The 24819-nt window shown below is 42.7% G+C and overlaps 1 protein-coding gene across 7 annotated transcripts in view; it reads right to left on the bottom strand.

The window, feature by feature from the left end:
• Nucleotides 1-24819, bottom strand: part of KLC4 (kinesin light chain 4) — a 53637-nt gene that overhangs the window by 8460 nt on the left and 20358 nt on the right. For 5 of the 7 annotated variants that reach the window (XM_054984277.1, XM_054984262.1, XM_054984280.1 and 2 more), the window contains 11 exons: nt 23780-24010; nt 23399-23477; nt 22940-23165; nt 22568-22655; nt 21464-21565; nt 21029-21202; nt 20792-20891; nt 20340-20392; nt 13777-13844; nt 13194-13302; nt 12289-12447 (listed from right to left, as the gene is read on the bottom strand). In XM_054984277.1, coding sequence (XP_054840252.1) covers nt 12289-12447; nt 13194-13302; nt 13777-13844; nt 20340-20392; nt 20792-20891; nt 21029-21202; nt 21464-21565; nt 22568-22655; nt 22940-23165; nt 23399-23477; nt 23780-24010 — 1389 coding nt within the window. Of the gene's footprint in view, nt 1-4455; nt 7516-12288; nt 12448-13193; nt 13303-13776; nt 13845-20339; nt 20393-20791; nt 20892-21028; nt 21203-21463; nt 21566-22567; nt 22656-22939; nt 23166-23398; nt 23478-23779; nt 24011-24819 lie in introns of those variants that run through there. The other 2 variants (XM_054984283.1, XM_054984282.1) reach the window with 2 other exon arrangements.

Raw genomic sequence — 24819 nt, forward strand, 5'->3', positions numbered from 1 at the left:
TAAGTCATTGTACACTCATGAGTAAAGTGTGAGGCAATTTATTTCCCTCGCAGAGAAGCAACAAAGTATGTAGGCCTCTGGGCAGCTTGCCATTCTGAGAAGTTGATACAGTAACCAACGGGCAATTGTTTTTTTTTGCAGAGTACATCTCATTTTATATGGGACAGAAGGATTTGAAATGGTATTTTGAGCAGGTGAATGGTTGGTCAGTAGACTGTTTAACCACTGAAGGGCCTTAGAACCAATCAGATGAGAGCCTTAGAAATACGCAAAGAAAATTGAAGGCCAGCCTCGGCCTACTCTGAGACAGCCATTGTGGGTGAAAAGATAGCTTCAGTTTGAAATAGCAGATGAACAGCTGTTTGAAGGAAGAAATGTTTATTAAAGAATTAATTCTTTAAATGGATGATCTGAAGTGGACATTTCTTACACCTTACTGTTTTCATTCTTGATTCTTTAATAAACATTTTGTTTATCTGGTTCTTGTTATCACTTAGTCTCAGGGTCTGTCTTTCCTATGCCTTATACAAACCAAGCAACTACATGTAAATACATGTTTTACCTTTTAAGGGTATATGGTGGAAAATGACCTCTATGTTGTATATAGTTTGGCATAAATTACTGCTTCATTTTGGCTTGTATTGTGACAGCTTTCATTTTCATAACAGATATCAAACTGGACTGTCAGGAAAAGGTGCAGTCCTTTCTCAAGCTCACAGCCCTATTCAAAATTCTCCCTTTCCAAATGGAGAAGATAGCCGTCCCTGCTCCACACTTGGCCCTGACTCTGGTTATCCCAATCAACAGCTTTATCTAGGCTCTAAACAGGTCCTCCCAAACTAAAAGCTGCATTCAGGATGGAAAGTTGACCTATCATACTTGATTCCATATGTGAGTGCAGGCTAGCTGTAGTTTAATATTGATATCATGAGGAAAATAACACAACTATCAATTCAATAATCGTAGTTGCAAAAATGGTCTACATGGTCAAGGCTCTACAATTGCAGGTGGCAGCACATTATGTGATTCAGCCAGCGTATGTGATTCTACCTCCTGCACCAGCAACTCGAAGGAGGTTTGGCAGTAACATGGGAAATAACAATATGGTATGGCCAGACCATAGGTTACATAAGCTGGTGTATTTGAAACTCTCATCTATTTGTACTTTTTCTAATGTAACATTAAGAATTAGGCCTTTGTAAGAAAATGTAGTCTGCACATAGTCTGGTGCATGTGTCATGGAAGTGATGTATAGGGATTCTCTAGTGCCTATTAGATGTATCCAGTGCAGTTATCCAACGCAGAGTGGTTTTTTATTGTATGGAGGCCTAATGATAGATGGGAGGTTCTAATAATGTACAAACTACTCCGCAGTACTTCAGAATCCTAGCTGAGTTGACTTTTGATGGTTTTTTGGAGGCTCCCTTCCCTCCTTTCAAAATTTCTGTGGTTCTGGGAACAGCAGGGTTTTCCTTCAGATATGCTCTGACTCTTGAAAGCTTACTCTCTGAAAATCTTGTTGGTCTCTAAGGTGCCACTGGCCTAAAATCCTGCTGTTCTACTGCAGACCATCATGGCTACCCACCTAACTACCCTTGTGGTTCTTGGAGACATCAAAATATATGCCAAGGCTGATATAGAGGACATTTGGACTCTATATCAAGCACTGGTATTTTGCAACTACCTAATTCTTCCCCCTTCCCCTTCCTTCCGTGCAGAATATGATATGACTTGGATTTCATTGTTTGTTTTGATCTGGTGTGGATTGAGAAGTTGTGGAAATTGCACTGTTATGTGTGGAGTATTACATTCTTAAGGTATCATTAGTTTCTGATACCCATTCTAGTCAGGTCAGAAAATCAATTTGCTTATTCTAAGGAAGTGAGAAAGCCAGTTGGATTCCAGAATTCTCTAGGGAACCATTCTTCAGTCTTCGATGTTGGTTCTTGTAATGACTTTATTGATTATAGCCCTTCCCATGGTAACCTCTTAATTTCATATGGCTGTGTGACAACATCAAGCACAGCAAATTAATCTTTATCTTTTTATTTTTTTACTTTCAGATAGCAAATTGTGAATCACAAAGCCAAGCAGTGAACGGGGGAAAAAAGTCTGCATATATTAGATAATTGAAGTGTGTACATTCTCTGGAACAGTTTCCATTTTGGGTTATTGGGATTTTGTATCATATGAAGCCGTTTTCAGTCCTCTTTGATTTTTTATTTGGATTGGTTTCAATCTTTCTCTTGCTGATGTAGGTCTGGGTATGTGTGCTTGGTGTGCAAAGGTCCCACCTGTAATTCAGTTGTATATCAACCTAGCTGGTTAGATGCAGGAGGCGAGGACCGGTGCTTTACAGTACGATACCATGCAGAACTACTCCACTCTTAGACTGGAGTAATGTTGCATAAGATCACACTCTTATTGACTGAATCATTTCATCCGGGGGTGATAATTACCTCCTCTTTCAAGAAAGAAATCTGAACGCACACACACTCTCCAGACAGTGCCTCTCTATCTCTGTGTTCCCTTGTCAGGGCAGGCTGTGGAATGACTGGTTATCCTCCAGCTATGTGCCCCTTGGAAAAATACAGGTTTTTTCCCCAGACCACTGCAATTATGTGACAAAGTTGTCATCATTACTGTATAAATGCAACTGATCCTCTCCAACTTTATATCCTGAAAGAAGTCATACTTACTGCTTTGGACAGTTCCAACTGGTTTATGCACACACACCTCTAGAGCTACTAGAACATCATTTCAATTCTGTCTCCTGCAGCATCTAAACTAGCTACAGTTGCAAATTAGCTTGGTTTCCTGCCAACCTGACTCCTGCTCTAATAAACTGAGGCTACAAAATAATTAAAAAGAGTCCAGTAGCACCTTTAAGACTAACCAATTTTATTTTAGCATAAGCTTTCGAGAATCAAGTTCTCTTCTTCAGAAGAAGAGAACTTGATTCTCGAAAGCTTATGCTAAAATAAAATTGGTTAGTCTTAAAGGTGCTACTGGACTCTTTTTGATTTTGCTACCACAGACTAACATGGCTAACTTCTCTGCATCTACAAAATAATTAAAATCATATATATCTAAATCAACTTTAGTTAGAGTGGGAGGCTCAGTGTTTTATAAAGTGCCATTTTTCAGGATGTACAAAACATCCTTAAAGGGCACTGGCTAACCAAGAGGCCAGATCTAAATGCAGTAAATAAGCTAGAGGTAACCATGTACGCTCTCTGAACATGCTTCAATTTTTCCCTAACTTTGCAGTAAGTTAAAAGCTTGTATGCATATCTTTAACAGTTGTTTGACAGAGGGAAACTTAGCAGGTGCATTGCTACTGCACTGCTATTCTGGGAAAATGTTTCCTGTTATATTTTCCCACCAAAATTAGCCCTTTGCAGCTTTGCATGTTCTGACTCTTAGGAGCAATAAGGAAATAGCTGTCTGTTGATAATATGATCCAGTCTGGCAATTCCTGTATGAACTTATTAAGAAATTCTCAAGTGTCTCACAGGCATATTCTTGCTTTCCTTGGCAGGAAGCATCAGTTTGGCTCTGGGAGAAAGCTGATCAGTATTATTTTGATTTACTCTGTTGTTTTCATTCTGTGGCAAGTAGCAAATAGGAGGAGAGGTAAACATTATTTTTATACTCCTGCAGTGTGTGGTCCCTCTAGTGGAGTAGGATTCTATACATCAAGGCCTAACATGGCAAACATGGAGAAAGGCAATATAACACAGTGGATTAGGAAACAAGACTTCAATTCATACCACCAACCCAGCCAAATATTCATATTTTTAATCAAGTACTGTTCAAAGCAAAAGTTTTCCTGAGAGGGGTAGTTTGTCAGATCTACTCCATAGGCAATCCTTTTGAGAAGCAGGGCTTCTTGCTGCTTCTGTTTTCCTCTTCAATTTGATGATCATAGTGTATGTGCCACAGTGAATGACAACTTCTTTCTACAGCCAGGCTCTCCCATGTACTTTCTCACTCACTCTCTGCATCACAGCCACACAGAGGCGGTTCATTCATTCTTTACATGCAGGCCATTTATAAGTCTACCTTTCTGTTCAGAAAAAAAAAACCACACTGTGTGCAGTGATGGGGATCCAAGGTATTGTTATCAACTGTCTTAGAGAAAAATGTCCCATCCCTTTAATAGAGGCTTAATGGGATGTTGTTTACATCGATGCTATGAAAAGCTTCAGCCACTCTTTTCCACACATTAAGCATCTCTATTTATTTATTTGATTTATATCCTGTTTTTCTCCCAACAGTCCTCCCTTCTTCATTTTCAAATCTAGGTCTCTCAAATCCTAGTCCAGCATTCTAACCATTGTACCACACTGGCTCTATTAAAGGGACAGGTAATTTTCCTTAAGGCCTATTGGCAACCCTAATCCAAAGGCTCATCTTTGGAGACAGAGAAAAAGAGGCACAAGGAAGCAGCAATTCAGGGTCTTCTGCCTTTAATTGGAGGTAAATTAGTTCACAACATAAAAGAAAGCACCAAGTATGTATCAAAGGCAGAGAATACATCATACTTTCAAATTTTCCCCTGCCCCAGTGCTATTAAAATGCCTGTGGATAGCCCAGTGCAAGGCAGAATGCAGAGCTGGGCAGACAGCTGAGGAAGTGTTCTGAGGGAGGCAGCGAGAGCAACTTTCCAGGACAAACTCCAGAGGCTTCTTCATAGCATCCTGGGATTGGCACTACTTCACCATTTATGTAGGACAAAACCCACCAGAGAGAGCAAACTACCAGGTTCTTACCAATGACATCCCATATTACATCCTCCTACCTGCCTCCCAGCCCCAGGCATGCACAAACAAGCCATTTGCTAAAGCATGCAGGTGAAGCAAAAAGCTCCACTACAGCTACAGCAGGTCCCTGAAAAGGAACCAAAACCGGTATTTAGGTCCAGAGTCTTCAAACTATCCCACCTCACACTTCTACTTGTGAACATCCCTTCTGGATCAGACCAACGGCCCATCCTGGTACCTTATTTCCAGCACTGAAGGAACAGCAGAGGGTGATAATAGTACACTCTTGTTACTCAGTTCTGGCTTCCAGTAGTTAATGGACGCCTTAAGCGAAAAGGTACACACATCCTACCTAACACCTACCCCTAACTTTAAGAGATAAACATACCATGTCTCCCCCCACCCCACCCCAAGCCACAGAACTCCAACACAGACACCAAAAAACTGTGCATGGTATAAGTGGTGGAGGGAAGTTTCCTGCTAGCCCAGGAGAAGGGGGGAGGGGAAGCACCAGATCACCCCTCAGAAATGTAAGGAGCCTTATATTGGCCACTAGGTACTAGGGCAAGCAAAAAAATGAACTGTTCCACTTTAAAAACCAGATTCACAGCCCCAAAAATCCCAACATCCAGTTTTCTCCAGGCACCACTAGACCTACATACTAGCAGACTTTTACCAACACATCCTTAGGCTTCTCCAACTTGATTTTACTATTCTGTTGCACAAACACAAACCCAACAACTCTCTTCTAATTGGCATCTTGATATTTTGCCTCCCACCTAACAGCTTCTAGCCTAGTGTATGCAGTCATGTTCTAACTTTAAATCCCTACCCCACAGAAATATTTCCACCACACCCTGTAAGCCCCACCCTGTGCCCTAACTTCTTGAGGGAACACTCACTCTTCCTCTTTCCTCAAGGCCCCACTCTCAGCTTCACTACAAATCCAAGCCCTCATGCATTCACTGACATGACTCCTACTGTCCCTCATAACACTTCTATCCCACTATAAACTTGCACATCCTAAATAATTTTTTTACCCACACAAACTCACATGAAGCTGCCTTATACCGAGTCAGGCTGTTGCTGTATCAAGGTCACTACTGTCAACTCCGGCAGCAGCTCTCCAGAATCTCCGGTGGAAGGTCTTTCACATCGCCAGCTATCTAACCCCATTCACTGTTAATACGGAGGGGGCTGTGCCCGGGATGTTCTGCATGCAAAGCAGATGCTCTTCTACTGAGCCATAGCCTCCCCTCTCTGAGAGGCCCAGCAATTGATATTGGGACCTTCTCTCACTTCTGGTCTGTGTCCTGCACTCTCTTGCACACAACAATCTTAGTTTTCATCCTATTTGTGTAGGACATACAGTTCTGACTCACTTGCCATGCTTCTAAATAAGCAGTAGCTGCATTTGCTACCTTAACTGGTAAACACACACCAATGTTCTCTGTGTTAGTTTTATGGCATTCAGCCAGGTCCTTGCAATCTCTACTGTTGAGTAACAGCATGATTAAAAAAAACATACATTCATGACAATAAATTAAAAGATGTAAAGATGCAGCTGCTTCCTCCTTACATATGGGAGAGAAGCAGCAGACAAACTGATGGCAGTCAAGCCATTTTTGCCTCCAATTACTCCCCCTCTTGTGAAGAAAGGAACTGTACAAGGAAACATTTCCTGTTCATAGTCAGAGAGATATTTTCTTCTGAAATGCCAGTACTCTGAAGTGCTATAGGAAGAGCTGGTCCAGAGCAAAGCCTCATCAGCAAGGACAGAACAGGATATATTATACAAAAAACTTACCTCAAGATGGCCCTTGCAACTATAGCCTACTCCCACCTCTCCCATTCTGTCTCAGAGGTGGATCATAGTCAGCTCAACAAAAGTAAAGGTCTCAGCCAGGAGACAACAGTTCATGTCTGCTGACTCTTCATCTTTTGGCTCAACACATCCCTCAGTCTCTTTATTGTTCTGATATTCCCCATTGTGTTCATCCTGGGGTAACAGAATAGATTCCAGCTACCAAAAGGAACAGAGCTGCTTCCCTCTTCATCGGTACAGGCCTCACCCCACCACTATGAAAGGGAGTAAGACAGCCTCAAGTAGCAGCCATGGACATAAGAAATACAACATTTGAACAGATAGTGAGAAAGATAAAACAGAGCACAGCTCACCCAACCCTTCTACCTCGTTCTCCACAATCTGAGGCAGTTCAGAGGACACACATACATCTCAGTGTCTACTAACTCCCTACCCTCTGCTCTACCAGCAGGGGAAAGAATGAAAGAATGGCGGAAGGCCAAGAAGGGGATGGAGAACTCAAACAGAGACAGCAAACTCCATAATATTAGAAGGCAATTGGAAAACACTGAATGTGTTCTTAAGTTGCCCCATGTAAGAAACCAGAAGGAGGCCAAGAGGAGTCTTGCTGAAGTCTGGCCCTGACAGGGGTGGGGGGAGGCAGCTCCATGGAGATTCTTCTTGTTATCTTGCTGGTTGATACAATAGTGGAGCCGTGTGCTGCAAGCTGGACACACCTCTGCAGGACACTCCTCTGCTCTGCTTCTCGATGCTCACTGAGATGGAAGATTGGGGGGACTGGCGTTGAGTCCTTTGCCGAGGACAGCAGGAACAACGGAAGGAGGGGGGTGGATTGGAGGAAAGAGTCGGAAGGTACAGCATAAGCATCCAGGTGATTGCGGTGGAGGGGGAAGGGGGAAGAGGAGTCTCAGGAGGCATTTAAGCCTAGTGCACAGAGGAGAAAGACACAATTTACAAAGCCATAATGAGGATGCATGATAATCCTGATGAAGGGCAAGGAGAAAGGGAAGTTCAAGCAACAGTGCAGGCATGGAGGATAAACTGCATAGGGTTGGGGACGCATACACACAATTGTCTTTTAACAAGGGATAGAGTCTTTTTTTAAAAAAAGGTAATGAGAGGAACATGGGGCTGGATAAAGGGTGCTTAGAAACATTCAAGGTAATGGCTTTGCTTAGTAATGCTGGACCACTAGGAGACTTGTGATGGTCATTAGAGCCTGGGGTGCTTCAAGTAAGCTAGTAGTAGTATGATCTAGAATTTGATCATCTCATTCTAAGAAATATGCAGAATGGCTTTTAGGTTTGCAGCAGGCTGTCAAAGACCCTTGCCTGTAACAGGTTTTGACTGAACAAAAAGCAGGCCTAGGCTTTAGTTTGTATATTTGCAAAATATGTATGTTTTTAGCAAATGTTCTCACTCTTCCATCCCTGGAAAGAAATAATTTTTAATAGTTGGTGAGATGCCCAGATAAATTTCTTAACAACCCCGGTCTAAAAAGCACACAGTTTGTTACATTTATTTTATGGAAAATCTCTTTTAGGCTCAGATAATGGCTCATCTCATACCGTCAGAAGTGATGAATTGGAAGGTTTTGGCATGGTCATGCGGGTTTCATGTAATTGAGTCTATATTACATAGCCACATCCCAAAACACCCCTGGATCACTCAGACTTGGGTTGTGTGAGACTATCTGATCTTTCTGAATGTGCTTCAGTGAGATTCTTAAAATTGTATTTTATCTTTTAGATTTAAGATAGATAGGATAAGGGATGATGACATATCTTTACTTGTTTCTCTTCTCTTTGATATAAGGGAAGTGTATAATGTATCTCTGTGATTCTTTCATATTTGATCATTTCAAGAATGATTTTATACAAAAGTCTTAAAAGAAAACATTAAGTGATTATCGGCTGGGAATATGGTTTTCACGTTATACCTGGAATAAACAAACTTCTGACTTATTTTTAGTCAGAGGGCTGTTCACATGTAAAAGATTAGCTGTGGAAGAGAACAGCCATTTCAATACAGCCCTGTGATTTAGTGGTTAAAACGTTAATTTGAAATAAACAAAAAGACTCTTCATTTCCATAGGTCTATTTTAAAAAACATGCTCCACCACAGGTGGGTTAAAATTGCAGCACAGGTAGCAGGATGAAGTAGTGGAAACCTGCTAGATGGTGAATTGTACTGCTTCAGACTGCAAGTGGGAGGAAATGCCATTTCTGAATACTTCTCTGTGCTCCTGCGAGGAAAAAGACTAACAAACCCCCTACCACACCAGAGAGAAAAATTCTAGCCCAATGTGATTTTTGCTCTGTCAAGTGTTCTACTTGCAGAGTGAATTTTACATAGGAGAGTACAGAGGACATAATTAGAGAAACAGTCTAGACTCTTCCACTATTTGGAATGAATCAAACTCTTAGAACATTACTCTTCCAGGAAAACTCAAACTGGGTCAATGCTGCCTAAACAGATAATGTTAGAAAGCAGCAAATGGGAGAGAAGGGCTAACTACTTCCTTCCAGGCCAAAGCTCAATCAATGCAGTAAGACCTTGTATGCTGCACTAAGCTGCATGACTGCAGTAGTAAACAGAAGTACCTCACTGAAATATGAAGCTACCTTAAGAAAACAGTCATTTAGCCCAGTATAAGCATACTCTCCACTTCTGAGTTACAGTCTCTTCTTCAGGGCTTCTTGGGTTATTACAAAAAAAAAAATCAAGCAGGGATATCTGTTTCATGCTTCCCCCCCCCCCCCGCCCACCCCCCAACCAAGCACTCCAGTCAAATTCACAGCTGCAAGGGAAACAAAAGCTGGGATGATGTCTTGAAAGCTTTCTGAAGTGTATAACTTTTTAGGAGTTTCAAAGAAGGAAGGGGAAAATGAGCTGCTGAGCTTTACATCAAATTCAAAGCATAAGGAATGGCCAAGCTGAATTGCTGCTTGGAGCAATGCACTTAAGTCTTCAACATAACTTTGGGGAGAAAGTGCTGGTGATGGAGCAGATATGGGATGAAGATGGAAGGAGGTTGCAGCCCTGTAAGGTGTCTAATATGAGCATAGTTCTATCTTCCCAGTTTCAAGGAATCCTTTCTATATTGATTCACCTACCAACAGATTTCTACATATTTGTTGCAGGGGATTCTGTAAAGTGTTTTAGGTTCACATTCAGTTACCTGTCAGGCCTCATCATCATTCAGCGTGAGCTTCAGAAGGCAGCTAGAAGCAATGGGAATGCTACTATACTGTCCTTGCTGATCTTTTGAAAAGATCAAATGTCATACTTTGTAAACCACTGGACTACAGAAGCTGAAAAGCAGCCAGCTCACTGGGCAGTCCAATGTCATCTTATTGGTTGGCTTTTATTTCAGGCAGTATTTTACAAACCTTAGGGGAGTTTGAAGACAGCTACAAGCTTCAGCTCTCTTCTGCAGTGGTTCCTTTCCAGTCTTCTAGAGCTTGCCATGAAAGGATACTATATCTTTCCTTGGCACAAAGCCAGACGCATCCAACATGGATACCAGCTTCCATTTAGCAGGAAGGTCTAGCAGATACAAGACTGTGGAATCTTTTAATGCTCAACCAGCTGTTCCACAGCCTTGAATACATGCAATCAAAAAAGGAAAGACTTGTGGCACAAGAGTGTAGTAGAAGGATTCCTGAGCACACAGGAATTGTACTGCAGACACACTGTACAGAAGTAGCCTCACAGGCAATCGTTTCCAGAAATGCTGGCCCCTACACTAGGTCAAAGCCCGCCCTAAACTGTGGAGAACATGTTCTGCTGACAGCAATATAAAGTCAGAGGTGGACAGTAAAGCTGAACAGCTCAAAATGAATAGCTAGGCTCACTATGGTAACACCCTGTATACTACACACTTGCTAGTTTAAGACATATTTAACATTTATAAAGAAGAGGGAGAGGTTGTGATCTGAGATTCGTCCCTCCACATAACACAAATTAACTATAACATCATTTAAGATTAGCACCTCCACATAATATGGAATTTTGTGCTTTGGAAAAATAGTTGTGAACGTTTTATTGCTGCTGCTGTTAGTTTATTAGGTACTGCCCTATGACACTTCTTCACCTATAAACCCTTCAGCAATTCTGCAAATGTTCTAAAATATTAATGGATGGTTTTTAATGTGAAGAATGAATTCACACATAGTTTAATTTTTTTTAAAGGTGGCAGGGGTTGATCCAGCATCCAACTTGCTAGGCTGGATGCATGTAATGCAAATTGCAAAGCTGGAATTGTACCACAGCTCAGTGTGACTAAAGTCAATATATTAATGCTTGTATTCATTTGGAGAGGGAAGCATCGTTCTTTGAGGACACACAGACTTTAGGAAATATGCCTCTATTATGTAGGCCTCCAGGGAGTATATTCTCCCTTGGATGTTATTTCACTTGCTGCCTGTTAGGTACAATCCACAATCAAGATTGCAAGGCCTCTGGTGGTGCTGATTGGCTGTCATGGCAAGTTGCTCAGGATAAATGAGAGGAATGGAGGAAGCACATGCAGGCAAGCGAACAGCAGAGTTGAGTGTGAAGAATTAATGAGGGATGGAGCAAATGCATGTTAATGCAACTGAGTCATAGGCACAAGTGGCCAGTATTTCTCCCCCTGTCCCACTCTAGGACTGATTCCTTGCTATCTACATCCTTTGAAGGATCCCAAAGAAACCAACTTATGTTTATGTCTGCCTCATTTATTGCCCTCTTAAACTCCTTCCCCAAGCCAAGATTACATGCACCACCTCTTTGAACTAGGGGGCTGAAGATGGGGGGTTGAGAGGAAGAGACAATTCTTGCAATGATGGAGCAAAGGAGACAGAAAACCTCAGAATCCACCTCCAAGATATCAGAAAGACCAATTCAACATCCTGTCTCAGAGTCATGTACCACACCACTCACTCATTACCTGGCTGCACTGTGGCTGAAAGAAGTGAGTCAATTACTTTTCCAAGGACTGAGATCTCTTGAAACTTGTGCCTGACGAGAGAGAAATTTCTTAAGCCCACCCAGCTCAAAGCTCCCACTCTCTGTATGAGGCAAGAGTGTAAGAAGACGATTTCTAATCCATAAACTGCTTTACCAGCCCACAAATACAAAAAAAGTTGTATGCATATGCTCTTGCCATCCAGAGAAATATACACAGTCTTTGCACACACACTCCACCGCCTCCAGACGCATCCTTCAAGGCACCACACACACACACCAACACACACACAGCCTTTCAAATAGCTGTCGTTTTCCTATGCCCATTGACAGCACCAAAGCACTTCAGGTGCTTCTTGTTACAGCAAGGCTCTCTCCTCCTGCAAAGGAAGCAGCATTATCTGCCTTCCCCTGCAATAGATAAGGGGCAGAAGCTTTGTGGGGATATTAGTAGAGAAGACCAAGATGGCTAGGATTAGTCAAAGTTGTACTTTCTTTTCCAAAGGCAAGAGCTTGGCTGTTCTAATGGGGAGAATTGAAGAGCTCCTCCTTCCTTGATCTGTCTAGCTGGCAATAAGAGGGTGGTCAGGGAGCATGCAGAGGATGAATGAAGGTGGGTATGCCAAGACAGGCCATCAGTTCCCCGAGTTGGCAGGGGCAGTGTTCAAAAAGGAAGTCAAAAGAAACTACTGCCCTTTGCCTCTCTTGCCTGGATTAGGCGGCTCTTGATGGTGGACTTGTACTTACCCCATTCCATTCCACGCCCATACTCACTTCCTCGCTACCATCTGTGGCATTCTCATATTTGACGTTGCCTCCCAGACTGTCTCGGCTCCTCCTCCTCTCAGAGCCGTCGCCCTCTTTCAGAATCTCTACCACCTTGGTCTGGTTAATGGGGTCAATTCCCTGCAAGGGATCAGAAGAAGAAGAGGAAACAGTCAAGGCTCAACTTCAGTTAGGAAAGCGCAGTTCCTGTCAAAGTTATCTAGAACTGGAATGTAAGGCAAACTGTTTTAAGGCCAACAACCACAGGATACGTATATACTCTGTCCAAAGAAAATGGTATCAAGCCAACCCAGAAATAATACACCAGGAAAAAACTATATTCTGTACCCTGCATAAATTATACTGATCAAACAAACCCAAATCTGCACATCTAATTTGCTTTTATCATTTATACGGAAGGACTAGATTAACAGGATGGGATTAACAGGCCCTTGATCTATCTAGGGCAATAAAGCTTCCATTTCTTCCTTCCATGGGCTTTAGGTATCTCACCAGACATTGCCCAGACCACCTCATAGTCATAAGGGATTTAAAAAAAAATCTTTAAAAGAAGTGAAACCCAATATTTTTAAAATGGTGAATTCTGCATGTATGTGACGCACCTGAGGAACATGCTCAGTCCTGCTCACCTCTTGGCATCAAAGGGAAGAAGCACCAAAGCAGAACAGAAGTCAAGAGCACTCAAAAATAAATGGCAATAGAAAAAAATCACAGCATTCCTCAAGCTCCTTCCTCCTTATAAAAATCTAATAAAATTTGAATAACTCCAATAAATAAATGTGAGCAGGAACACACAAACTTTTTGCATCCTCCTCCCCCAGAGTTCCATTCCACCAACAGATGTCCCTGTTTAGTGTGGGACTTACTTGTCTCCGTGACCGTACAGCACATTCCTCTAAAGTTTCTGCAGCTTCCAGTTTGCCCTGACGCCTGTATAATGCACCCAGGTTCCTCAGAGTGGTGTTCACAGTGGGGCTAAGAAATACAAGAAGAAAATACAGAACTGAAGCTACTATATCCTAGTAGTCCTTGCCTACTTTTGCAATAACCTGAATATTTGATCACTCTGTCTACAGCATTTTCCTCCAGTTGCACCAAGGCAACTTAGCCCAGCTACTCTTGCCATTCAGAATGAACCTGGAATTACATAAGATGTTACATAAGGAAGGGGTACTTGCCGCCCTGTGTTGTGATGGCCTTGTTCCCTAGCATTTGACCCTAGCTCAACATGTGCCATGGAGCAGCAGTGGTGGTAGCAGAAGCAAGAATCAGATTGAGCCTTTTGGTACACTGTTTTAATCTGCTCTTCAACTCTCTTGCCTCTGTTGAGCCTTTTATCTTCCCTTTTCATCTCCACTGTTCAGCATCGTATCCAGAATTTGTTTTGCGGCTAGCGGGTTACAGAAGTTATAAAAGGACTGGAGCCCCTTGGGAAATTCTAGATCTTACCTGCTAACTTTACAGGCTTTGTACCAGCCACCATACTCTGCATAAGGGGTGTTGTCTCTGTGCTTGCTCTGGAAAAGGAGAGGAGAGAGAGAAGATCTGTAAGAACAACCAAAGCATCAGCACATTGAAGGCTGCAGTTAGAATGTGCCTCTCTGCCTGGACACTAGCACATAATAAGGATGTAGATTTATTGCCTTACAGCCACACGAGCCCATTCTATAAATACACATTTCTTAAAATATTTCTATTTCAGTTTTCCAAAATATGCTCAATTACAGTTTATGGAGTAATCAATATACAGGTTCCAAAATAAAACCAGTAACAGCACTAAATTTACCGAAATAAGAAGAACACTAGCTTTCAATGAAAACAAGACAACTAGTCATAGAAGGCTAAAGCAGAATGAAACTAGGAAAACAGGAAACAACATGGGAAAATTGAATGTCCTTTGCCTGGTGTTTGAATGTTAGCAACCAAAGTATTAGGGAGGTTGTTCTGGGCTAGGAATTCCAGAATCAGGCCACAACATCAACAACAACTCCCATCTGTAGTAGCCACACATCTCATCTTTAATGAAAAGGAGACCAAAACAGAGACCTCTTAAATATCTCTGTCATTTGCAGGGCCACATGGGAAGAGGCAGTCTTTCTGATACCCTGCTCCCAAGCTGTTCAAGGTTTCATAAGATAAAACCAACATTTTAAATTGTACTAAAAAAGAAGCCAATGCATATCTTCTGAAACACACAAAATATAGATCCAGAGGAGTTAGCCATGTTAGTCTGTAGTAGCAAAATAGTAAAGAGTCTAGTAGCACCTTTAACCAATTTTACTGTAGCATATGCTACAGTATAGTTGGTTAGTCTTAAAGGTGCTACTGGACTCTCTGCTATTTTGACACAACATATAGCCATTGTAACATATCCCTATTAAGAAGCTCACCACAGTATTTTGAATCAGCAGAAATGTCCCAGTCATCTTCAAAAGGCAACCCCATAAGAATACATTAGATTACTGTAACCTTGACATGACCAGAGCATGGATAGCTTTGGCAAGGTCATTCCTTTCCAAGAAGGGGTACAATTGGTTCACCACAAAGCTGTTAGAGATAAGATAAAGGTGGTTCTGAAAGCATCCCCAAGTTTCATATTTAATTCTTCAGGAGTGCAACATTGTCAGCACAGGCAGAAATCCGTCTCCCTTGTTTGGTAACCACCCTATCAATAGCTTCTCTATTTTTTTCCTGATTGATCTTCAGTTTGTTTACTTTCATCTATCTTGTTTCTGACTCCAGACACCTGCACAGGTATTTTCTGCACGTTTTGATTAGTACTAGGATTAGTATCATTGGGGCATGCACTGAGGTTAGTGGAAATGTATAGGTGGGGGTGGGGGAGGGATAGAAGGTGTGTTTACATCAATGTTTATGCTCTTAGGCAAGGAAGAAAGCAGTCTCACTGAAGCATGAAAGACTAGTGAAAGCACATCCAGGCTACCATGCCACCACAGGGAGAGACCTGGAAATGATTCTCTAGAGAGCTGAAGAGTGGGGTCAGATCAAAACATTTCCCAATGGAGATCCCTATCAGCTTGGAACTGACACAGAAAAGGTCTCTATTTTTACCTGTGGAGGACCCACTGGGCAAGCTATACCCCTGTCCGCCCAAACACAGCCATACCAAGTAATCCCAAGTACATAAAAGGCAAAGAATTCAGAAAAGCAACATACTGCTATTGGGAAAATTTATTTGCAATTAAAAAGGCAGAGCTGCAAAGATAACAGAGGGTTATGCAATTTTGGCCCTTATATTTACACAGAATGGTCAGCATAATTGTTTGTTACAGGCTCACATACCAAGAGCACAGTGATTGCAGAATGGGACCTGTGCTCACATTAGGGTTTAGGCTTTTTTTTTTAAAAGGTGAAATATGCAACATGAATGGGTGATTATCCTTGTTTTAGCATACAAAAAAGGATCATGAGTGCATATTTGGTTCAGACCCAGGAGCTGCCAGTGCCACTGTTGATTTATTTAGGTGGGTAGACGTGTTGGTCTGCAGTAGAACAGCCGGATTTGAGTCTAGCAGCACCTTTGAAACTAACAAGATTTTCAGAGTATGAGCTTGACTCTTCACGGCTCATACCCTGAAAATCTTGTTTGTCTGAAAGGTACCACTAGGCTCAAATCTGGCTGATTTTTTGGACTCTAGGGCTTCAGAGTGATACAGATACACACAAAACCCACTTGCAAATGAATGTGGGCAAAGGCATGAACATCCCATGCTTGCAAATTGTATTGCACAAAGAGATTGTACAAAATGTTTAATTGTAGAAGAGGAGAATAATTATTAATAGGGTCTAAAATCCTTGGGAAAGAGACCTTAAAATTGAGTTTCTCAGTTCAAGTATTTATGGCCTCAAACAAGACTAGCAACTGCAAGTCAAGCTCCAGCATTTCATCCTGTACACCCCCCCCCTGCCCTGCTCCATTCCTGGAGCAAGTTCTTGTTTAGCAATAGCTTCCCCTTGGAATTGTGCCCAATTGCTGGCACTTTATTGTTCTCTCAATATTCTCTGGGGCAGGCAGCCAACATACAGGGCTCTGATTCGGGCATTAGTTCCCTAGGCTTAGAATAACTTCCTGATTAAAATTCTTTTACAACTGTTCCTCAACCAGCCAGCTCCCTGACAGGCCTCAAATCTGGGGTAATAAAGACCCAAGGGAAATGTTGAATGAGTTGAAATATATTAATGCATAGCAGGGTACTATCAATAAGGAGGGAGTGACAAGCAAACTCCAGGCTGGAGGATTGTGTTGGAAGATGAAGGGGGCCCTGGGCTGGTAATCCAAATGGGCTAATTCAAATGGAGACTGCTCCATTTATTGGGACAAAAAAAGCTGCTCAAATGCTGAACTGCAAGTCAAACTGGGGGTTTTAAGCATGTTGTATCTTATAACTGAAATTACATATATTTCCATTATTGTCACCTTCTCCAAGCCTTTTGAGCTGAAGAAGAAATTCTGTTTCTATACTTGGTACTGTCCATTTTTAGTATAGTTTCCCAGGACATTCTGCACAATTACAGTATAAATATAGTAGCCTGGAGCAACACTAGACTGTCAAGTGCTAATGTAGTCATACTGTGCCTTAATGCTTCTTACGGGGCCCATAGCTCTGTCACAAAACTCTAGTAGGTGTCAAACTTACAAAATTTATTATATTTGTATCTCACCTTTCCAGAAAAAAAACACTCGAGGAAGCATTCTGGTTTCTCCCTCCCTTTACACACAAATATGAAGCTACCTTACATACGGGCTTACATATGGTGCTATGGATCTACACCTTAATCAGCTGAAGCACTGCAGCTTTAAAGGAAGGGTTGCCCTGTAGTAGGGACCTTGCAAAAGGCACAGAGGGGAACTCACAGCTAAGCATAGACCTACTGGGCCAGAGTGATAAAAAGGGATCGACACTTAAGGTATTCTTTAAACTGAACCATGTCAGTTTTTGCAATTATGCACAGGCTCAGGTTTACTTACTGTTCCATTCACTAGAGTCCCCAAGTATTCCCAGTGTAGCTGCAAGATGAGCTCTAGGAAAAATTATTCATAAGATCCAGGCTTATCCATATTTACCCATTTATTTGAGTGGAATTTTTTCTCAAGCATACATGCATAAGACTGTTTATGGTACATCAGGCCTTGGAGAGTTTATTTTTTATTTGTTTGCACTGTTTTCTAATTTCTGTAATTTTAGCCCTATTGCATTGTTACTGGATGTCTAGTGCTGTCTGATTGAACTGTTTTTCTATATTTTGTAATCCACCTAAGTAAAAAAGTAGGCTATAAATGAAGTAAACAGGAGTGCAAACTAAACAATCTCTCCCGTTGTAGGACAATTCTGCTGTGTACTGTGTGTTATAACATTAGAGAGCTAGTATATAAACGCTTTTGGATGACAAGCACCATCTTTCTGTTCCTGTGGGTCATTCACTGACTTTGAGCTCCCAAAATTTCCACTCAGCAGAACCTCACAGAGCAATCCAGCTCTTCTCATCCCTCCAACTCTGATGACAAAGAGGATGATATCACTTGCCAATCAAAACCCTGTTTATTCTCCTCACTTCCCACTATCCATCCTCCACCACAAATCATGAACAGAAGTTACCCAAGGCCATTCATGGAAGGTAACTAAATGCCAACACTCACTCTTTCTGAAACTATGTTGTAGAAAAAGGATGCAGAGAAAACAAAAAGCAGCTCTTTAAGAAAGGTGGGTTTTATGCTTTTTAATAGCACAAGAAAAACAAGGAACCAAGAGTGCCAGTTGAAGACAACATGGTAAGGGATGGAAACCTGGCCTCTGAAATCAGAATACATTGTTAAGTCAGAGTAGACAGGAGAGGAGTTCCTTATTCCAACAACAGCATATGATCTCACTCTTCTCTATTCACTGAAAAAGTCCCTGTTTTGTCATTCTGGAAAGCTTCAGCTCACTTCTGTATTAAAAAGCTGATAAAGCTTATCAGTCAAGAACAAGTCCCCCGTTCACATTTCAGTTCAACCCTTTACAAATTGGGTGGCTTTAGGCAAGGTCCTCTTTCCTGCAATGGTATATGCAACTTCGAGCTCCTCATCTGTAGCATATTTCCCAAGTATTATCCAACAGGGAGGCTTGCGCAACCAAAACAAACGCTTGCAACAGATAAAATAACTCACTAAAACTTTCCCCATAACTGCAGAACTTTTAAAGTTCATGGGCATACAAATGGACCAAATACAATTTCAGCCTCACATGCAGGTTGGACCTTCGTGATGGACTTATATCTTGAAGTGGCTGAATTAAAGAGAACTAATGATAGACAGGGAAGAATCCAGGTCTTACGCCAGTCACTTTTCCCAACATCTGTGGGTACACTCTTATTAGATACAGAGTCACTAGGGAGACAGGTGAAGCATTGTCCAGGAAAGGAAGATACTTCCACTAGTAGACACTTGCAGGAAAATGGTGGGAGCAGGTCATCATGGTCTCAAGTTGAGGAACAAAAGCTCTTCACAGTAGCTTCCTGGATGAAGCTCATTTCGAGAATGCAGATTAGACATTATGAAAGGTTCAGCAGTGCTGAGAATACACCTTGCAGAATTTCCCTCCCAACAATATAAGAAATGAGGCGAGTGGGAAAGGTTGGTAGAAACAAAACTATCTGAGATGGATCAAGTTCAAGAATGCTGATGCCTTCTAGTGGAAAACCCCGAACAATACTTAAACCTCAGAAGAGAAGGGACCCCACTCAGTACTATAGGACTAGGATAAGGATTCTGGTCTAGGGGAAAGCCAATTTTGGCATAGAGTTACACAGAACCATTCTCTTTTAAGTCAAGTGGTAACCAGCTGGCTCTTTTCAAGAACAGAGTGAGCATCAGTGTCCAGCAGCCTGGAGTCACATACAGGGGACCACTGCTCTCGTTTCGTTTTTCTGTCTCAATGGCAAATTAATTCCTGACTAGACAGTTGGATTCTTTTGTTCAGCAGCTCTAGGCAGCAGGCAGAAACATCTTTCTCTGACACGGCTTTGAGAATGTCCCAGCAATACCCTAATGGGCAATAAGGAAAGCAGACGAACTGGCTCACTCTAAGCATCACCAGCTTCACCTGACGTACATTCCTTCAAAAAAACAACCTATCCTACTGGAGGCATTTTAGGAGCCTGGTCATGATCCAAGAAAGAAGAAACTGGCAGCCTGCACTGTGATCCATGTTTAGGAAACAGAGATACTTAAACAGGTGTTGGACTCAAAAGCATGTAAAGTTCCTGCCCTATGCCTTGCATTTTACGTTTTCCAGTACAGCCAGGGATTGTTGCTTACTGTGCTAGAGGCAGGAACTATTCTCCTAAAGGCCTTCAGAGCTCTAACCAAGGAGCTTTTCAAATATCCCTATCGCTTCCCAGTGTAGGGGCTTAATAAATTGGCTTTTCTAAAATTGGGAGGTCTGAAGCAAAAGAAGCTCAGGGAAGAGGTGATTGTACAGAAGACTGCAGCTTCTTCCCATTCTGTTTAACTACTTGTTGCCAATCTGCGAAATGGACTTCCAAATGAGCAAGCAGTGAGACTTGGATTTTTTTTTTAAGTCTCCCTGATTCTGGAAGTGGCTGTGGCTCAGAAACTTGCTGCGAATCCTTCATCTTCCACAGTCCAGTACGTCCTAAGGAGTACACTATAAGTAAAGAGAAAACATGCAGGCACTGGAAAAACACGCCAACTCCCTCCAAAGAAAACTACTCCAGAATTTGCTTCCTACACTCCTGGTGGACAACTACTCTCTCCATCCCCTCACAAAAAGCTGCTGTATTAACTAGTAGTGCTCCTCTGCAACTGTCAACAGACAGGTGCAGTACCCTCAGACACCCTCAGGCAAAGAGAGGATGATGCATTTGCTGGAGCTCTTCCCGGTACAGTGTGTGTGAACATTCTGAGCTCAAGCAGGTGGCACATCCTTGCTGTCTGTACAGGAGGAATGCCATGTAACAGTAACTCTTCAGAACCAGGTTCTTGCGCTCACCTTGCTCATCTCTTCTCTTTCTTCTGCATGCATCCATATAGGCTTGTGTTCATCTGCAGGTGAAAAAAAATAAGACAAAAAAAAAAGACTGATACCTCTAAATGACCAATTTTCCTGTGCTACATGCAGTGATTTCTATGAAGGATGCCAATGTGTAAACAGACCTAGCAGATAACGTATTTATTTGAGTAGGTCATGAAAAAAATAGGCTGCATTTGCGTGTGCGCAACGTGTCACTTTTTTTTGTTTGGAGGGGCAGAGAAATCAGACCAAAGAGCCACCATGCAACCTGATGACTTTCTACACTAAGGACAGAGGAGTGGGATCAACTTTCCTACACACATTAATTTCGGGGTTCTGAAATTCCGCCCTGTCTCTAGCCAGATGCCTCTATCCAGCCCCCCAGCCCCCACACATACTTCCTCTTGGCTTTTTAAAAAAAAAATTCATACCATCCACAGATCCAAATTCCTTCACATGGGCTCGGGTGAGAATCTCTTTGTAGAGGACCTCTGCATCCTTATATTTGCCTTGTTTCAGATAGCAGGAGGCCTGGCACAAGGAGTGTGGAAAGAGCATCTTAAAACGAAGCACTGACCATGCCTCTCCATCAATCCTGAGACACATTGCTCATTTCTCAAGATACCCAGATGCCTCCATAAGGCCTGGATGTCACCTAGTGGACTTACCAGGTTGTTCTTCGTTTTGGCAACATTTGGATCATCAGGACCCAGGCGGGACTCGTAAATTTCTAGTGCTCGGCGATAGTAATATTCCACCTCTTCATACTTGCCCTGATTTTGGCACAGAAGTGCCAGATTATTCAACTGTTTGGCCACATCTGGGTGATCTTTGCCTAGAACCTGAAGAAGCCATAGAAAACAAAAAGTCAGCTACAAAGCTGAATCCTCTCTTTATTAGTGGGGGACAAGGGATGTTAAAATGTCATTAGAGCTCAGTTATAAACTTTTCCCTCTGCATAAATTCTGTATCAGCCTCACCACAGGCTGTATTCCCCTGTATTCAGGAAGCATGTGACCCGTTAAGATCAATAATGCTAGGAGGCGCTGCAGAGGCCTGCTCTTAAGTATCCTGGTGGCTGGGCCCTTCCTCCTTCAAGATACCTTTTCACGAATCTCCAGTGCTCGCTTGCATAAAGGTTCTGCCTCTTTGTATTTCCCTCTTTTGCCATAGAGAACAGCCAGGTTGTTCAGGGTTGCTGCCACCTGTAGAAAACAACCACTCCTATATTAGAGTCAAGGAAGAACAATGGGGAGCAGAAAAGAAACCAGACAGGTAGGCTACGCTGGACATCTTGGCAACATTCATTTAAACTCCACTACGTTATGACCTCTGCTGAGGAAAGCACCAAAGAGTTTGCTTGCAGACACACCATAGCACACAACGAACATCAGTTATGGAATGTATAGGACAGCATCATGAGATACAGGACTTACTATCTTTTCGCTGGGCCTGCAAGACAGAGTTGTTCCGCCAGGCATATGGCTGAGGCTGGGCCTCTGCCAGCCTGGAAAAAAGGGGTGTATAAAACCCTCCCTGTAAAGGCTGTCTACCATCTTGTTTTAAATGTGTTGTTTTTAATGAATATGAATTTTTAATTGTATTTTTAATATGTTATCCGCCCTGAGCCCGCTTATAAAAGATGCCAAGAGTATAAACTTGTGTTATAAACACAAGGACTTGCCCTCTTCAAGATGCTATGACACCACTACTGCCACCATGACATGTAGTCCTGTTGTTCAAATGACCAGCTGAGAAACAGGGCTGCAGAGAAGTAAGGCCATGATCCTATTTCTTCTGTCTCAGGGAGTCCTCAGAGTTCCCCTGCTCTTTTTCTTTCCCTTCTACATTTTGCTTAACTTTTCCCCTCAGAGGTCTCACCTTTTTACTTCGCAGCTGTGCTGAAGAGTCTCAGAAAGGGGCCCTGTTTATTGTGCTGCATCTCCTTCCTTGCCTGACTTAAAGCCAAGCAGCCAAAGCTGAAACTCCTTCCTGTCCTGACAGCATTTATGACACACATTTCTTCCTTTTTCCAGACATGATCCAACCTATTGGTACCCACAATGCTGCTTCTGTAGGTCAACTGACAGGGTCATGTGACACTTTCAGATTGGTCGACCCAGCTCTTGCATGACTGTGTAATAAATCTGCTGCCGGCATGACTGCTTCATGACTCTCACTTGCTCAGAAGGAGAACAGATACTTACTGCAGGGTGATCTTTGCCAAGCGTCTTCTCCCTAATAGATAGTGCATCATTCAGCAGGTGAGCTGCCTCTTTGTATTTGTTCTGATCCCTGCAACACAAAATAGTGTACTATAATGGAATGGCAGCGAGTCAGACTACACGGGACCAAAAAGGGTGTACATCCTGCACCTCATGCCTTCCTCCTTTACAGAGCTCTCCAGAATCGAATCTAATACACTGGGCTCTCTCAGTACAACACCCTTCCATTCCACTTCCCTATTCAAAAAGAGACTTTCATCTTCACACAGTGGGAAAACCCAAGGAAGCTTGGTTCCAGCACCCTTCATATTAAGAATCTGCCATCCCACTAAACATCAAGGTCTCTCCTCGCACCTGTACACTAAAGCCAGAATGTTCAGCATTGTGGCCACATCAGGGTGATCATGGCCTGAAGTCTTCTCCAGGTCTTCCAGAGCCTGCTTGCAAAGAGGCACAGCCACTTCATAGCGCCCTTGTGAAGCATACTGGATCACTAAGTTATGGAGCGTGCGCAGACGTGCTGGAATCTCGTAGCCTCCTTGCTGGGCAGCTGCTACTGCACTGCTGTGTTGATGTGGCACTGCAAAGATACGTCACATTAACAAGGAAAGGAGAGAGAGCTTGCAATTTCATGCTGTGGCTCCTTCATACAGAATGAGTTGAAGGGGAGTGATTGCTTTTCCCAATTTCAAACCAGATCCATATTTCGAACCATTTTCAGAAAACTGTTCAGCTAATAAACGTAATCCAGGAAGTTCTTATACCTCTATCCACCCCACCACCCAAGCTCCCAAAGAGAAGAATGCAACCCACAGCCTTGGCCCTGATCTTCCTCTTCGTTTGGAAACAAATCATCCAGGGAATCCTTTGTGGAGTCACCTTCCTTCTCCTCCTAACACAGATGGAAAGACAAAAACCATTAAAAATATTTTAAAATAGTATTTATTTAGCCAGGGAGAGTTCTGACCCTCACCCAGCCCTTTAAGTGCTCTCCTCAGTAACAAGGTAACCCCCAACTCGGCTACAGATACAGACCACATCCACTGTAGCTGGAATGATCTGTACCTCCCAGCTCCACCTTAGACAGCTCAGATGGGTGGAGCACTCTTAGAAAGCTCACTGCTATTGGCCTTCCTTGTGCAGAAAGCTTAGAGTAAGGCACAGATACCAGTAAACCTGAGTTTGGATCCTCACCGATGGGGACACATCCTCATCGTATTTTTTTAGCTGGTTCATGAACTCCAGATGCTTCTTTTCTTCCTCAAGCTGTGCCACTGTTTGTTCACTGCGCTGCAGCTTCTGCTGGGTGTTAGCCAGCTCATCCCGCAGCCACTGGTTCTCCTGGCACAGCCTCCGCACTTGAGCCCGCAGTTTCTGCTTCTCTGACTCCACTGCATTCAGATGATTTGACAGAGCCATCATCACCTAATCCAAGAGAAGCAGTGAGGCCTGATCACCACTGTCCAATCTATGCTTGGTGACATCAGGTTCTGTTTTAGAGGCAGTTTCTTTGCCACTGTGTGCAGGAAGTTCCACCCCAGTCAGACTGAAACCCTTCAACCCTGATTAGGAAACTAACACAAGGAATTCTGAAGCCTACAGGAAGCACGGTCATTTTATCAATTCAGAGCGGACAGCACATAATCAATTGCCTATTCCAACGCCCTGTCTTAAGCTAGAAGATAAAGTGCTAGGGTTCAACAAAGTGGCCCAAATCAACCTGCAAAAACATGAGCTGCCTCAAGGATTCACTTCCTAGCCTTGCCAAGAGTAAGTAGAATTGTGACTCCTATGGCCTCTGAAGAAGTGTGAAATAGGATGGGGCGGCACGCTCTAAGCTGGAATTCACTTCATCTTAGTGCAGGGCAGCCACATTCGGGAAGATGCAAACTGAAATGTGCCCAGGAGTTCCTGGAGACGACAAAGGGCTCTGGACCACCATGAAATCCTGCACACAAATGACTCTTCCTAGTCCTCTCTGCTACTGTGTGACCAGAAAACAGGGTTGGGGTGGGAAGGGGCAGATGAGGCCAAGTGATGAAAAAGGTCACATTGATATGGACTTCTTTCTCTCCACAACCATGTCCAACATTCTGAGCTGCAATTACTTGCCAAGTTGGGTTGTATGCTCACAACTATGTATACCCTGCTGACAGTGTTAAAATTCTAGACCAAGGTTACCCACATAATGTTTCTGGAAAAAGTGATTATTCAGATCAAGCCCTTTGTCTACA

This window comes from Eublepharis macularius, chromosome 1, assembly GCF_028583425.1.
Source record: "Eublepharis macularius isolate TG4126 chromosome 1, MPM_Emac_v1.0, whole genome shotgun sequence".
NCBI classification, from domain to species: Eukaryota; Metazoa; Chordata; class Lepidosauria; order Squamata; family Eublepharidae; genus Eublepharis; species Eublepharis macularius.